At 39.6% G+C, this 15,243-nt stretch overlaps 1 protein-coding gene across 2 annotated transcripts in view; it reads right to left on the bottom strand.

Annotated features, from left to right (window-relative positions):
* SLC30A7 (solute carrier family 30 member 7) overlaps positions 1–14,696 on the bottom strand; it is a 30,770-nt gene extending 16,074 nt beyond the window's left edge. Inside the window, exons 1-8 of one of the 2 annotated variants that reach the window (XM_086617515.1) lie at positions 14,579–14,696; positions 14,289–14,390; positions 8,239–8,352; positions 6,682–6,769; positions 4,860–4,986; positions 3,829–3,966; positions 2,202–2,252; positions 274–409 (exon numbers count right to left, since the gene is read on the bottom strand). In XM_086617515.1, the coding sequence (XP_086473641.1) occupies positions 274–409; positions 2,202–2,252; positions 3,829–3,966; positions 4,860–4,986; positions 6,682–6,769; positions 8,239–8,352; positions 14,289–14,390; positions 14,579–14,658 (836 nt within the window). In that variant the 5' untranslated portion in view covers positions 14,659–14,696. Of the gene's footprint in view, positions 1–273; positions 410–2,201; positions 2,253–3,810; positions 3,967–4,859; positions 4,987–6,681; positions 6,770–8,238; positions 8,353–14,288; positions 14,391–14,578 lie in introns of both variants that reach the window. The other variant, XM_086617514.1, reaches the window with a different exon arrangement.
* Positions 14,697–15,243: the final 547 nt, after the last annotated feature.

Genomic DNA, 15,243 nt, shown 5'->3' on the forward strand with positions numbered 1-15,243 from the left:
AACCTGAAAGACATTTTTATAGTATTATGCAAACAGAGGTAAAATATGCAGATTTAAGAGCAATAGTTGTGGCTGTAGAAAAAGAAAAGAAAGACAGCTCATGTAAGAGCACACCAGAATTGCTGGACAGAACAGAGGGAACATATTGATCTCAGAAGAAAAGCAAATGTCGTAAGTTGTTAGCATAACAGACAAACCTTTTCTTCTGAGCTGTAATTTTTGCTGTAACTAGCATCAAAAATACTACCAAATATCAGTGATAGCAACACTTACCTTACACCTATAAGTAGTGCTATCAGCATTGAACAAATAGGATCTGCTATCATTAGACCATAGTTCTGCATCAATATAGCAGATATAATTACACCAATACTTCCGAGCGTGTCTGCAACAATGTGTAGAAATACACCTGTAAGAAATTAATTGATATCATTACAACTTTGCATTCTAAAGCAAATGGAGTAAAATGGAGATAATGGAGTATTTCAAAGACTTCATGGAGAAGGTTGCAAGAACTAGATAAGATGATTTATGCTTGTTAAATCTGTGGTCGATTTTTGGTCAGGTACACAGAAAGCGATCTCAGGATTTCAACGTATCTGTGGAATACACACCATGTGAAGAATGTACATTATTTTCTGCAATTAGCAGCTAGGGGTATTTCACAGCATGGCTATCAACTTAAGCAGCGATTAACAGACGTAGCTAAATTTTTTTCATTCGATATCCACCCGTATTACAGTAAAGAAACTCATGTTCCCTGATGCCTACAGACAAGAGTAAGCACTGTATAAGATGGGAAGGCTTAACAGAAACAGCTCTGTACAGCTTTGAAAGATGCTAATGTTTCATTGACGATATCTTGTAGAAGTTATTTGGCACAGAAATCCAAGACAAATGATTTTGAGAATCAAGCAATACTGCAGACATGAACAACTTCACTCTTGCTTTGAAGAATTACACACTACCTTAAAAGACAAAGAAACAAACACTTTGCAGCTAGCTAAAACTTAGTCTTTGGAGCTCTCTGCTGGCAATAATGGGAACAGCCATTCAGAAACAGCTTTTTGAATACAATTCTCCAGACTCAGATAATTACTCCTCATAAAAACGAGTCTATATTTGTAGTGGGTCTGGCTGGGATGGAGTTTGGTTTTCTCCATAGCAGCCTGCATGATGCTGTGGTTTAGACTGGTGACTAAAACTGATAACACACCAATGCTTTATTGCTATTCTCTTCCCTGTCCCACTGCAGGAGTGAGCGAGCAGCTGCTGGCTGCTTAGTTGCTGGCCAGAGCCGATCCACCACGGTATTGAAAAATTAAAATAAAGTGACATAAAATTGTGTCCTTTTAATATGCTTCAATTAAAATGTGCCTCTCATGAAAAGATTGACTTTCAAATATCTTCTAATGAAATACCAAGTATACATATATGTAATATGGTATACTATAAATTCTGGAAAAGGTTGAAAATGTTCCTTTTCAAGGACTACAGACAAGCCAGAAAATCATCCAGTAAGAGAAAACAGTACATACATTTGGGTATGCCAAATAATAATTACCTACTTCCATTACATAATTGTCTCCCTCTAACTTTTGAACACTTAAAAAAAAATTAATCAAAGCTCAAAACTGACATCTAAATTATCAGTAATTTATTTACACTAATACCATGGACTCCAGTATTCCTTCAATCAATTTGGAGTCAATCACCATCTTGTCTAAACTGACTGTAACAGCTCAATGAAATTCAAGTTTTAAGCACAGGTACCCTTTAACAATTATATCAATCTGCATTTTTCAAATACATCCTATCTTAATAATACTATCTTTCACTTTCCAGAGCATACATTGCAATTAGGCTCCTTAGGTTTCTGCTTTTAACCACTCTTTCCTAGATTTTTCTTATTTAATTTTTCAGCATCAGTAACAGAAGCTGAATCCCAGCTTTTGGGATCTCCCTTTTAAACTATGTTGACACTGCATTACATTTAGACTTCAGTAAATGTCTCAACACCTAGCCACACACAGGGTATGGCACTGCTCTACCTACAGGTGGAAGGGGACTTCATAAAATACCTCCTCTAAGAAAAATGTAGCATTTTTCCAGAGGCACCCTCTAAAACAGACGTGTGACAAACAGTCACAGGTAGGCAGACGATGATACAACTAATAAATCATTATATTATTTTCACATACCTTGTAAAATCTGTTTGCTGGATCCAGCCATCCCTTCGAGAGAATGGTCATCTGTGAAGACAATCATTGGCATATTAACCTACACAAAGGCTCTCTTTAGTGGTATATTCTGTTATGGTCTTCCTTTCTGAAATTTCTTGAAGAGAGAAGTTGCTCACAGTGACCAGCTTTTACTCTTAACTATTGTTTTTTAACGCAGCAATTAAGTTAAACATCTTAGAACAAGGTTTTTGAAAAGAAGATACCACTTTTACAGGGTTTTTATATATATATACACACAAAAATCAACATTTGTTTTTAATGAAAACAAACTGAGAAATAAGACTTTTCTGGTATTTAGCAAAATAAAGCCCCCTCAAGAATACAAGCCATACACATAAGCAAGAAGAGTAAGGTCAAATAAATTTGCTAACCAGAAATATTTCACTGAAGCAAGCATATATACCTAATGTAAAGAAACAAGGATAAGACTTGGAGAAGGCAGACACTAAGTCCAAAAATCCTCTCATCCAAGCCATTAACGTCTCTGTGGAACACGCCAGAAAGATATTTTAAGAAAAACTTGTTAAAGGATAGCAAATGACTTCTAGTGAAGATACATAATTTATGCAAAAATTGATTTGAATATCAAACAGCACAAACCAGAAAACTATATTTGCTGTTCCAATGGGGTGGAGGGGAATAGGGAGAGTAAGGAAGAGGCAGGAGGGGGAGCTCCTGCTTTCCAACCAAACTCCAGGAGAACACTTGGAAAACAAGCACGAACTTTCTACTAAAAATAGCAAGGAAGGGACTAGTAAATATTTTTATACTCTTTGTCACCTCGTGCCTGCAAGTTACCACACTATTCCCCGCTCTGAACGTGCACATTTCCAGTCACATCAGATTCTTGTTTATGGCTTAGGCAGGCAGGATTGACTGCATTACTATAAGGCTTTCATTTACATTGTTTCAAATAGGCAGTAACCACGCTCTCTCTTCTCCTATAGTGAAGGCTACTGATCATATTTTGCATGGGTGTCTCTTCACAGATTGTTTGCCTTTATAGAAAAGATTTAAGCATAACTAAAATACCAAGTACCTTTTTTCTAACCATCTTTAAAACAGATTACAACTACACAAGACAGGGAAAATCTTACATTTGCAATCACAAATCAACTACAACATATCAATCCCAAAGTACTCAAAGTAAAAATCACTCATTCATCTTTCCTAATATACATAAAATTCTCCAAATGAAGAACAGTAGCAAAGCAGCTTAACTTTGTCTATTGATTTTAACAAAAAATTGAAACAGAGCACTTGACAACTAATTGCTATAGCATACATCTGTGTTATCTTTTGCCAACACATAACATTATGGTGAACATTCAGAAAATGTAGGTAAAGCAAAACCTTTGAAAACTAACGCTGAACTTACTGCAAGCGAAACAGCGTTTACCAAAATGAGGCACAAAACACGGCAGTGGCACAACATACCACACATTTAGCGAAACTACTTCCAGGTGTGTTCACAACAAGCTGCCAGCACCTCTCTTTTTTTTAGTAAATTATTAATAGCAAATTTAAACCGAGTCAAGATGGTCTATGATGTTAAATAAGTACTTACCATGACAGTAATTCTGACCATGAGAGTGTCCATGGCTATGGCCATGATCGTGAGTGTGTCCATGGGCATGTTTATGTTCATGGCTGTGACCATGACCTCCATGACTGTGTCCGTGGCTGAGACCACCATTAAATAGAGAATGGCTGTGTTCATGCCCTATAAACAAGTATCACCAGAGTATAAATCTAAGTGTTGAATAAAGGTATGCTTACATTTGTTTCTAAGCTACTCAAAACCTATTAATCTTTAAGGTCATCTTAAGGTATGGCTTTAAGCAAATTAACACAAGCTGTTTGTCATCTAAATCTACACTGTGCAGCCATATAAAATATATACCCGATTTGAGACGTCAGGTGCTTTTATACATTTCCACTTTTGAGACAAGTTGTGCTACACTTCTAGAACAATTTGAAAAGTTACACATAATCAGACACTAGCACAATAAAAATAGGTGGTTTATGAAACCAGAAATTGGCTATTGTTCACACATTAAAAATTCAAGCTTAAATTGCTGCTTAAAGACCAAAGACTATTTTCTTCCACCACTCTTTATCAGTTTACATGTTAAGCTGAAAGATACCAACTAGCTTTGCAGAAAAAAAAAGTTTACCACATATACTTAGGTAAATAAATTCTCTAGCTAAATTCACAAGACACTAAGCTGAATCATCCCATACTTAAAATTTGGTTCAGATATTGTTTTATAAATTTTCCAGCCACATTCTCACTTAACTCCAGCTTAATTTTATCCAAAAGACACTCAGCAAATCTCTTCCAATAAGATGCAGAAGAGTGCATGTTCAGAAAGCAGATTCTGAAGTCCTAGGTCTTCTAGTTAATGGATATTAACATGAACAGTACGATAGTGACATACTAGAGCTAGTGATAAAACATAAAAGTCAACATTGCAACAAGTCACATATACATTTGGCTAGGATTGCCACTAAAGAGACACTAAAATTTAATCCTGGGGTTCTCATTGGAGAATTAGGTCCTGGAACACAGGGTGCCAAGAAAGGAAACAGTACTGAAAATTATAGACATCCTACCAGAGCCATGTGAATGCCCATGACCTCCATGTTGAAAAACAAATATTCCTATAAGATTTACAATGAATCCTAGTATAGAAACAGGAAGAAGTCTCTCATGATGCACGTCAGGAGGCTCAAGTGCTCTCTAAAAAAAAAAAAAACAAAAAAACCACAAAATTAACAAAAAGCAAGAAAACAAGAAACAAATGTAGAGTTTTACAATCTCTTTACATTATTAAAAGGCACTGAAAAAACTTTTTAGATACAGGAACATTCTCAAACAGTCATAAAGACATAATTAGAAATTACTCAGGACTTTCAGTTTTTAGGATGGTACACAGACTAATTCTTACTGTCTGAAGTTTTATTGTTAAAGCTGTGAAAGTATAGTAGAATATTCTGATAGTCCAGCTAACTTTTATCAAAAGATTTAATTTTGCTGAGAGATGTGGCTCAACACCATTTGAAAACATTCAAGTTTGCTGTAATATGTGGATCATCCAAGTTGTCCAAGCAACTTCCAAGAGTCTAGAATGCCGTTTCTTCCCCTCTCCTTAGAAGGGTGAGGGGATGAAGGGAATGAAACAGAGACTGAGAACAAACTGTGGCATTTTTCAAAACTGCTAAAATCTAGATCGATTTTTTAAAATTCTTTTTTACCCTAGTTTCTTTAGAAGTTTTTTCCAATAAGACATTATAGGCCCAACACAATCTGCATCTGAAGCCAAGTGTTGAAGAGTGCAAATCACTATTGACAGGGGAGAGAAACATTCACCATCTGTCCACAGGAATGAAAAGTACAGGCAATACCAAGACAATGAAAGCTTCAGCAGATATAAAATTTTGAAGTGACAGAGAGAAAAGGAGTCACCATCACTAGCAAAGGGAATGCTTAGCATGAGAGCTAAGACCAGGAGGAAAATAACAATGTCGTAACATTTCCCTTGACCCTGCCAGTAGTAGTTTTTAATTCTTCCAGTAAGTTTTGTTGTTGTTTCTAGATTTGGAATGAAGTTTTTCCAAGCTTTTAGGCAATTTCAGCCCAGTTTGTACTGATTTTGAAGTACTTACAGGTTTATCTATGTAGAAGATATGTTCCTAAAAGCTATTCCCAGTTCTCTATTAATTAAAAAAACACAACACTAGAACGTAATCTGAACTAAAAGTCTAAGCAAATTAATAGTGCATCTCTCATTAAAAAGTAAAAGCATTAATGCAAGCTGATCGGAATCAGTTACCAATTTTACTCTTAATCCTACCTCATTTCAGTGCAGACACCCTTGATGTCTAACTTTTCATAATAAAATTATCGCCTGAACCATCTGGTAAAAAAAAAAAATTCAAGAAAAATGCCCTTGTAAATGTTAAAAGCTATTACTACTTGCCATTTATATCAGACGTCAAGATTTGGAAGATAACGCTCTTTCTTTAATGAGTTAGTCCAACTTCTTCACAGAATGTATTTCCATTTCTTATGACTAACTTCTCTCCTCTATGACTAGTTTTGGCCTTTCTTTCTTAGCCTCATTTGCCCTTTAACAATGAGAAGTAAAGATCTTTCTATGACATACTTACCTGGCTGAAAAAAGGACAGGCTTTAAATCTCACGGAATCTTTACGCATAATCAAAATACATTATTTAAGAAGCTAGTAGAGATACACTGAAAAAGCTGGGTTTCTAGGTCACAAACCAGCAATTTCAGATGGCCCTATTCTCTGTCCAAATTACAGACTTTTAACCAATTATGAACATAACAAATTTCATTAATTTTATCCCCACTAAATATGCTCTACAACTAGAAATGTGACAATTGATAGTGCAATTGACTTCATAACATACCTCGACACCTTCAGAAAAAATGAAGAATGCTGTAAAGATGAGGAACAAACCATTTACAAAACCAGCAAGTACTTCTGCTCGAACATACCTGCAAGAAACAAAAAAATCAACAGCAGATATTATCACCTCCATTTAAAATCTGAAAATTAAAAGTGGAACTTAGAGACTGGAGTACAATCTTAAGAGTTCTCAAATAGTTGTATTACACAGAGATTTGTTAAATGGAAGATGCAGTATATAAACTACAGATAAGTATATGAAATTCACTATGTTGCATTTTGACAGAAATTACCTAATCTAGATCAGCCACTACCTGATCTAGATGAAAGAACACTTTCAGTATGTCAGAATCTTCCCGTTTAAGATCATCTCTACCAGAAGTTATGGTATAAATGTATATCTGGAAGCCACAAAGTAAGATAACCATTCGAGATGTAACCAAAGTCTGCTGATATAAAGTTCTGTTTAATATCAAACAGCCATACATTAATTTGTTCTCCTTCTAGTAGGGAGGAGGTTTTAAGTAGAAATGATTTCAGCTACTAATTTTTTCCAATAAAAACCAACCAGATTAGAATAACACATAGTTCCAATGTAGCAAACATCAGACTTAAGTTGTGGTGGTTCTCTAATAAATGGAACATTAGCTGTTTAAACACAGAGCAGTAATTAATACAGAACCTGCTTTCACTGCAATTAGTTCATGGTACAATCAATTTTTCCTAAATTCATTTCTAGGCATGCTGGAGTTTCCACCTTAATTAAACAGTGCTTTAAGTTTCAAACTACATGATCCATGCTTAGGCAAGACAGCTGAAGCGTAATGCTGACATTCAGGTCAGAAATGCTATGGGGAATGCAGCAACCCATGTTACAGCTCATTTGCTGTTAATTAATCAGTATCACCAACTAATAATATTGGATCACCAGTATTGTTTTATAGGGCACAACTGTACAGTACGTTGAAACCAAGTGCCCTTCAAACAGACCCAGCTGCAGCAGCTATATCCTTGAAGGGCAATATGGGATGACACACCTCAGCCTTGAGGATCCATGTTAATGGCAGCCACAGCTGTTGAATCCTGCTGGTTTTGAGAAGCATGGCTTATTATCTCAGGTGCAGCATAACTGAGACTCAGCTCCTTTCAGCTGTAACTTTCTGTTCCAAAGAAGGCAGGAGGCACCAGCTGTCAAGATTCCCTGGAACACACCTCACTGCACTGTGAGGACAAACCCGTGATGCAGCTGCTCTTAACTTCACTGGTGCCATGAACACATGACAATGCAGGGCAACTTTCTGCTGTGTAACTTGTTTCCACTAGTATGATCACAGAGGTCTTAGAAGTGATAAACCTGCTGCCCAAAAGCAACACTTTCACATTTTTTACTATTTCTAGGGGGATATTAACTTAAAGGTTTACATAACTCACCTTAAAACCCCACACTTTCAACATAGCTTTTCCATGTTCTGCAAAAAAAGGTTTTGTTCATACAGTGAAAAATTACCACCTAGACATTTACTAAAATACATTAAGGTAACAGCCTGAAGTTTCTTACCCATATGAGAAAGCATCGTTTGACCTCCATTTTGAAATAACTGAAGCTGCTAATCCAGCCAATAGAGCAGTACAGTCAAAAAACATATGAAAAGAATCTGATATTAGACCTAAACTGGAAAAGAACAGAAAAAAATGTTATGTTCCATATGCTATGTGTTGAGTATGAAGAAAACCGCATTTAGTCTTTTACACATTAGAAGTAGACAGTGTGTCTCTAAGCTTCAGACATGGTTTTGCTAGCACAGAGGACTAGATCACCCACACTAATATGATGACAAAACTGCTTTTGTCAGCTTAGAGATGGCACTTTGAAGAGTGCTTGGCAAAAAAAATCCTCCTAGCATATGATTTTAGTGGTATACACTGACACAAACCAAAGCCCTTGGAGGAGACATACCCACAGCCACATCTTTCATCAACGTGACTCTAGTGGCAGGTATTTGTTCTTGTATTTTAATTTATAGTTTGACCATATGAGCAAATTCAGCTAGAAAAGTGTATACACACAAGTTGCATTTAAATACTGACCCTACAAAAATTTGTAAATGATGTATTTTACATTTAGTTAAAAAAGAAAATTGGATTTAAAGATACTGCTTTTGAGTATCTATTATACACAGTGCATATACAGGTTAACTACTGCAATAACACTAAAACTGGTCTGCTGAAGACTACCAATACCATCATAGTGATGGCACTAGGCATTTACAAAAGCAATATTCTCAAATCCATTTTCAAACTTGATACTTTGGAAGATTTTTTTACATATAGGGAAAACCGGTCAAAAATTCTTTAATGTCTGCAGTAAAAAAACCCAATCAATCTATCAAAATAAAGTTTAATAAAATTTTGACAAACGTATGCCTGTGACAAAGTATTTTAAGCCTGTAAAGACTGAAATCTCACTTATAGTTTTAGTTCATTATGTCAAACATTCCAAGACTGTAAAAAGTCTACTTCCACACAGCAGTCTTCCTGTTAAGTATCTTATTTGAGAACTAATGCATCATCAGATGAGAATTTGGTTTTGATGTTCATTCACACTGCAGCAACTTGAAGCTTTCAATGAGCAGGGCAGGCTGAAAAACAGAGTTTCAGCACACAGGGAATTTTAAGATCATATTCTCTTTTGCCTGAAATAAAAGCAGGACAGGAAAACAATATGCATATTAAGTATTTTTGACTACTACGTACCTTTCCTAAATAGCCATCTTTTATGTTTACATCATTTTTTACATTTTACCTGAGCAGAGAAGCCACTCCCTGATGGTATTGCCAAAGCACCAGACCTGCATTCTTTTTAATTTATTGATGCTCAGTCTCCAAATTTCCAATCACAAACCTTTAGCCAGTGGTTTAGCCTGAATCATCAACAGGTATAGAATTTATCCAAGATGCATCTAGTTCTTTTCACTACAAGACTATGAGGAGAAAGGGATAACTAACTATATTGTCATAGCAAAAAGCAAGGTTTCCAGCTTCCTGATCTCCATTAGGATCACACACATCCAAGGTTAACATACTGTGGTGAAGCTACACTAAATCAAAGGAAGCGACAATAGTACTCCTGAGAGCAGAGTGCTCTATCAACAATTTTAAAAAATAAAAACACACACAGGCAAGAGTGCTAAGTTGCTATGGATGGCTGCTTCTTCATTTTGCTAAGTGTAAAGACAGCAATCATTTGGTCCTTTTGCTGGTGATCACCATTACTCTTCTAGTTTGACTGGAATATGTCCACACAGAAATAAAAGCAAACAAATACTTGCTCCATCGGTGCTTTCAGCTGAATGAATCCAAGCTCATTCCAGTTCAAAATTATAGAGTGGTATTAAAAAAATGATGAGCCACTGCTTGTAAAGTTAATCAGTCCTCAAATCTTTGCTTTATCAGCTGCAAGGCACTGACTAGAAGACCCATGTTCCCCTTTGATCTAGAAGGTGAAGGAAGCAGAGGCGGAAAGGTCACTTCTTAAATGCTTTATTTCAATGACCAATGCACAACTACTATCTTGACTGACAAACACAGGAAAAGTTCAGTATGTTGTTTTACCCCACAAAGTTCAAAGCAACTTAACTTAGGTCACAAGTAACCTAGCCAGTAGAACTCCTATCAGTTTGCAGGCTGCATGTAAATTGGATCTAACACCATACACAACAGTTGCCAAATTTCACTAGATTACTAATAATAAACAGGTTCCGCATGTCTGCAAGGAAGTGTGTGCATTGAAACACAAAAATTGCTTCATATTTGAAAATACATTTGATAGAGGCACTGATGAGCATTTATTATTACAATTGCCCCAAAAGTTCTATTTTCCCAATCCTTTGGTTGTCTGAAAACAATTATGTACACAACTCAGTTCTTGGAAACTGAAGAACAACAGCAATTATTGGCAGTAATAAGTTCTAGAGGACAGTCACCTTTTCACACTGAAGTCAAATACAAAGTTTCATTAGCCAAAGTTCAAACTACTTCAGATTAAGAAACAAAACCATTTGAGCCTGACTGAAATCAATTTCAAGATTAATCAAAGTGTTCAGATGAAACACTCAAGCGTGGAAGAAGTGGGTTTGGAAGAGAGGAGAGACAACAAAAGTCCTGTTCTCTCTATTTACATATATACTTTATGGACACATACAGAGGTACACATACATACAACTATAACACATTTAAGGCAGAGGATGATGTCACGATAAATTGTCCTTAGGTGCTCTAGCCACCAAAGCAGGACACAGATGAAGTAGTTCTGAACAAACTTTAAAGGAAGACCAAAGGTTTTAGCTGAATGCCTATGAAGCAGCAGAATGGAATTCCCTATCAAATCACTGAAGGGTGTAGGTGACAGCTTCCCCCTCCCCAAAACCAGATGACATCCCTAGGGAAACAGATCACTTTAGGTTTGGTTCTGAGCAGTAAGGAAGATTCAGTGGGGAGGAAAAACACAAAACACACCAAACATTCAAGTAGAAGGTAATTAGGGTGAGAGTAACTAAGTTTGCAACGATTATGAAATGGAAGGAATAAGCATGGCTAAACAGAGACAGCTAGTGGTTTCTGAGGGTGGTTTTTTTTGTACAGAGTCTTCTGGGAAATAGAAGAGTGTATAAGGCCTGTTACTGAAACAAAATCCCATACCAGCTCTAGAACCAGAAATCATATAGGAAGTTATCATGGCACTGTGCTCACACCTGCAAATCTCACAGAGGCAAGACTTGCCACAGGTGCAGCACCAACACAGCTGTGCTGCTTTTGAGACCTAAGCTAACATCTCCAAGTAGCCAGAGGCATGTGGATTTATCAACAGGGGTCAGCACAGACTGTGAATGCAACCCAATTCATCGCATGGCATAAACACGCTTTGTATTACAGGTATAGCTGTAAGAGATTCAGCTGCACAAACAACAGGAAGCTTAGCACGAGGCCAATCTAATTTCATCTGAGGCTTCTTTTAAAATCGCCTGTAAATTAACAAGACCTTAAAAAACTGTGTGCAAAGTGATTACTAAAGCAAAGAAGCAATCCAGGAAACCACCAGCAAGATGAGTTGCATGCAAGAACTTCCATTAGAACTGGAACACATCGTTCTGAGTATAATCTAGTGGAAACCCTGTACTCGAACACATTGTGTCTAAATGAGGACACTTCCATAGCTGATTTAAGAACACAAGTTTAACACCAAATTACACAAATACACATGTAATAGTATTTTAAAACAGAACAGCCCAAGTTGCAGATTTCGACTTTAAACAAGCTCTCAGCTAGCAAAATACCACATCCAGTTCTGCTGTCTGTGCTTCAAGAACATCAACATACCAGAGTATTTGTAAGAGGATCATACAAATGACAAAATAGCTATATGAGTTCAGGAAAGAACATACTTGGCAAACAAAAGCTAAGGAGAATATATGAAGTAAGAATAATAAAAAAAAGACGACTTTTATAACGTGCCAACAAAAATCTGGGTGACTGAAATGAGATTTGATTTTGAAATAAGAACATCCTAGTCAAAGAACTCACAGGAATCTACTTAAATTTAAATGGATAAAAGTGTAGTTTTCACAGTCACAATTAAAAATAAATTTCTTAGTCTGTGGGAGCCAAAGGAAGAATCATCTGAATAATCATGGCAGCCTGTTAGCCTGGCTATCTTATACTCACCATCATCATCAAGGACACTAGAGAGAACAGAATTCAAGATCATGCTTCTAACACTTGCAGCATCAGGCACTGGCTGTACCCAAGGCAGGCCGCAGTAGAATAAGAAAAGTGCTCCAAGAGGATACATAAAATCCCCTTTAAAAACATTCCGTTTCTGCATATCACATGGAGAGCAAAGGAGCTGTGTTTTTCAAACTCAATTAATAATTTTCCCTATAGGGGTCCTTGTTAGCTTGTCACGTGTTTACTCTTTCAAGACACGAACTGTCTGCTTTGACTGAAGGCAATCCTCATTATGTTCTCTGCTACTCTTCTCTACTAAAGAGACACTTGCTAAAATACTGTTTTGTTCTAGTCCAGAATAGACTTAATGTAAAGATACCTGAAATTAGTGACTTGAAATATAAACAAGAAGTACAACTAGTAACTATCCAGCAAATCCCAATTCTTATCTTGATAATGAACTTGAATAGTGATCTTGATAAGTAAGATTCATCTTAATTCCAGTAAGCGAAATTCTTCAGTGACAATTTCTGGCAACTGTTACTTCAGTTTCTCAGTTTAATTCTCTCACATACAAGACTTTTTCTGGTATAGATTTCATTTCTGGTCACACTAGCAAAAGAAATATTATGCTTAAAATAAATACATCAAAAATTCACATGAACATAAAGCCCTTTATACCTGAACCGTTGAGAAAAGTATATGCATCTTCTGAGCTATTGAAAAAACATCCATACTTGAATAAACAGGCTATGCATACAATAACCCTCAGGTAACTGCAAAATGAATTGACATCAAAGTCAAAATCAAGCACATCCAAGATGGTCTGCATGTTGCCAAGATAGTCTGTGCCCAAGATAGCAGTGTTCTCACTAGTGCTACAGCAGCAATTACTGTAATCAAGGTTAAGGATTTTATAGTACAGTTTGAGAGATTCAGAGAAAAATGATAAATAGTGGGATGCAAGTGTTTCCAAATCTGCATTGCTGCTTTCACTCAAGACTCTTGATTAAAAGTCCCAGTAACCTGTGTCTATACTACAGTCTTCAACAAAGACTACTTTAAGTTCCATGTGGAAGGACATGCTTTTTGGCTTAAATGACGTTTCCACGCCTGTCCACTTCAAACTGAAATATTGACTTAGAGACTGAAGTACCACCGTAAAACAACTCTATGAAGAACAAAGCATGATGGAGATACTACTACCACTGTCTGTTCTCTACCTTCATACCATACATCAGTACTAAAGTTATTTTACATGTCTGCTTATGTTTTACTATAAATTTTTCAGCAGCAATTTAGTCAAGTCCTTCTTGTTTCTTCCACCTTTGTGAATTTATGTGCTACTCATAGTAACACCGCTTAGCTATACCAGGATGTGTTAATTCCTGTTTCTCGCTCAAAGACAAGGATGTTTGGTGCAGTACTGGGTTTTGCCACATTTGCCAGCTATCATCTTACAAATGAAGCCGCATTCCCAGACAAAGGATCTCTGTAGCAAGCGGTAGGCACGGAACAGTCCGACTCCTGGGTCGTGTAACTCAGGCCAAGGCCTGGCTTCCTCCTCAGCAAAAAGCCAAGCAGCACGGCTGCCAAAACTCCGGTTCCAAACAGCATTCCTCCCTAAAGCGCCGAGTCGCGCGACCCCCCCGAGCCGCTGGGATGCGGCCGAGGGGATGGCAGAGCCGGTCGCTACCCACAAGGTCGCTCCCGGTCCGGGGAAGCGCTCCAGCGGCCCCCAACGCTCTGCCCACCAGCCTCTCCGGATGGCGGGCCAGGAGGCCGGGCCCTGCCGAGAGGGAGACGTGGCACTGGCCGCGGCGGGAGGCGCCGCTTCCTGCGCGCCGGGGGCCGCTCCCGCGCCGCGTCCCCTCGCCCCGGTACCTGTTACTCCAGATGCCGTAGAGCAGCTCCACGAAGGCGAAGGAGAGATTGAGGCAGAGGAAGAAGAAGAGGTTGCGGGAGGTCTTGTCCGCCAGGATGGACCTGCGCACGGAGCACACAATGGGGCACCCGCCGCCGGTCCGGCAGCAGGCAGCGGCGGAAGGCCGGGCCCGCTCGCCGGGCGGCCTCGGCACCCGCGGCGTCAGCCTGACTCACGCAGCCCCTCCGCGGGGGCTGGCCACGGCCCCGGCCCTCGCTGCGCCCAGCCTCTCCCGCCTCGGGCCGCTCACCTGAACCAGCCGGACACCTTCCTGAGCAGGTTGAGTTTGGGCGGCTTGTACTCATCGTCCTTAATGGAGAGGGGCAGCATCTTCCCGGGGCCGCCGCGCGCCCGGCGGCAGGGCAGACAGACGGGCGAGAGCGCTCCCCCCACGGCCGGCCCCCACGCCAGCCACGCTTCCGGCCTGCCGCTACGCGCCTGCGCGCCGCGGCGGCACGGGCGCTGCGGGGGCGTGTCGCTCAGGCCCGTCGGCGCGCCGGGGCTGCGGGCGGCAGCTCCCGCCCCCGCCGAGCGCCGTGGGGACGGCGGCGGCCCTCCGGGCTGCGGGGTGCTGGTCACAAAGCGCAGCGCGCTGCCCGACCTGGCGCGGCCAACTGACAAAACAAACCCAAACAAACCCGGAATGTGATTTCTCATCCGACTCGTGCCAGCTGCTCGCCCGCCTTCCCCTTACGATGCCCGGTGCTCCCGGAGCAGCTGCCGCGGCAGCCCTCGGTACGCGGCTAGGGCGGCGGCCTGGCCCCCCGCGGCCGGACCCGGGCTGCGGCGTCACGCCGCGCCCTGGGAAGCTGCGTGACAGGCAGAGCTGCTGGAGTCGGGCGGGGAAAGCTCCCCGCCCGGGGCAGGACCCCGAACTACAAACCGGAGCCTGCCGGGAGGAAGCGGAGGGACGCT

This window comes from Tauraco erythrolophus, chromosome 10 (assembly GCF_009769465.1).
Source record: "Tauraco erythrolophus isolate bTauEry1 chromosome 10, bTauEry1.pri, whole genome shotgun sequence".
NCBI classification, from domain to species: domain Eukaryota; kingdom Metazoa; phylum Chordata; class Aves; order Musophagiformes; family Musophagidae; genus Tauraco; species Tauraco erythrolophus.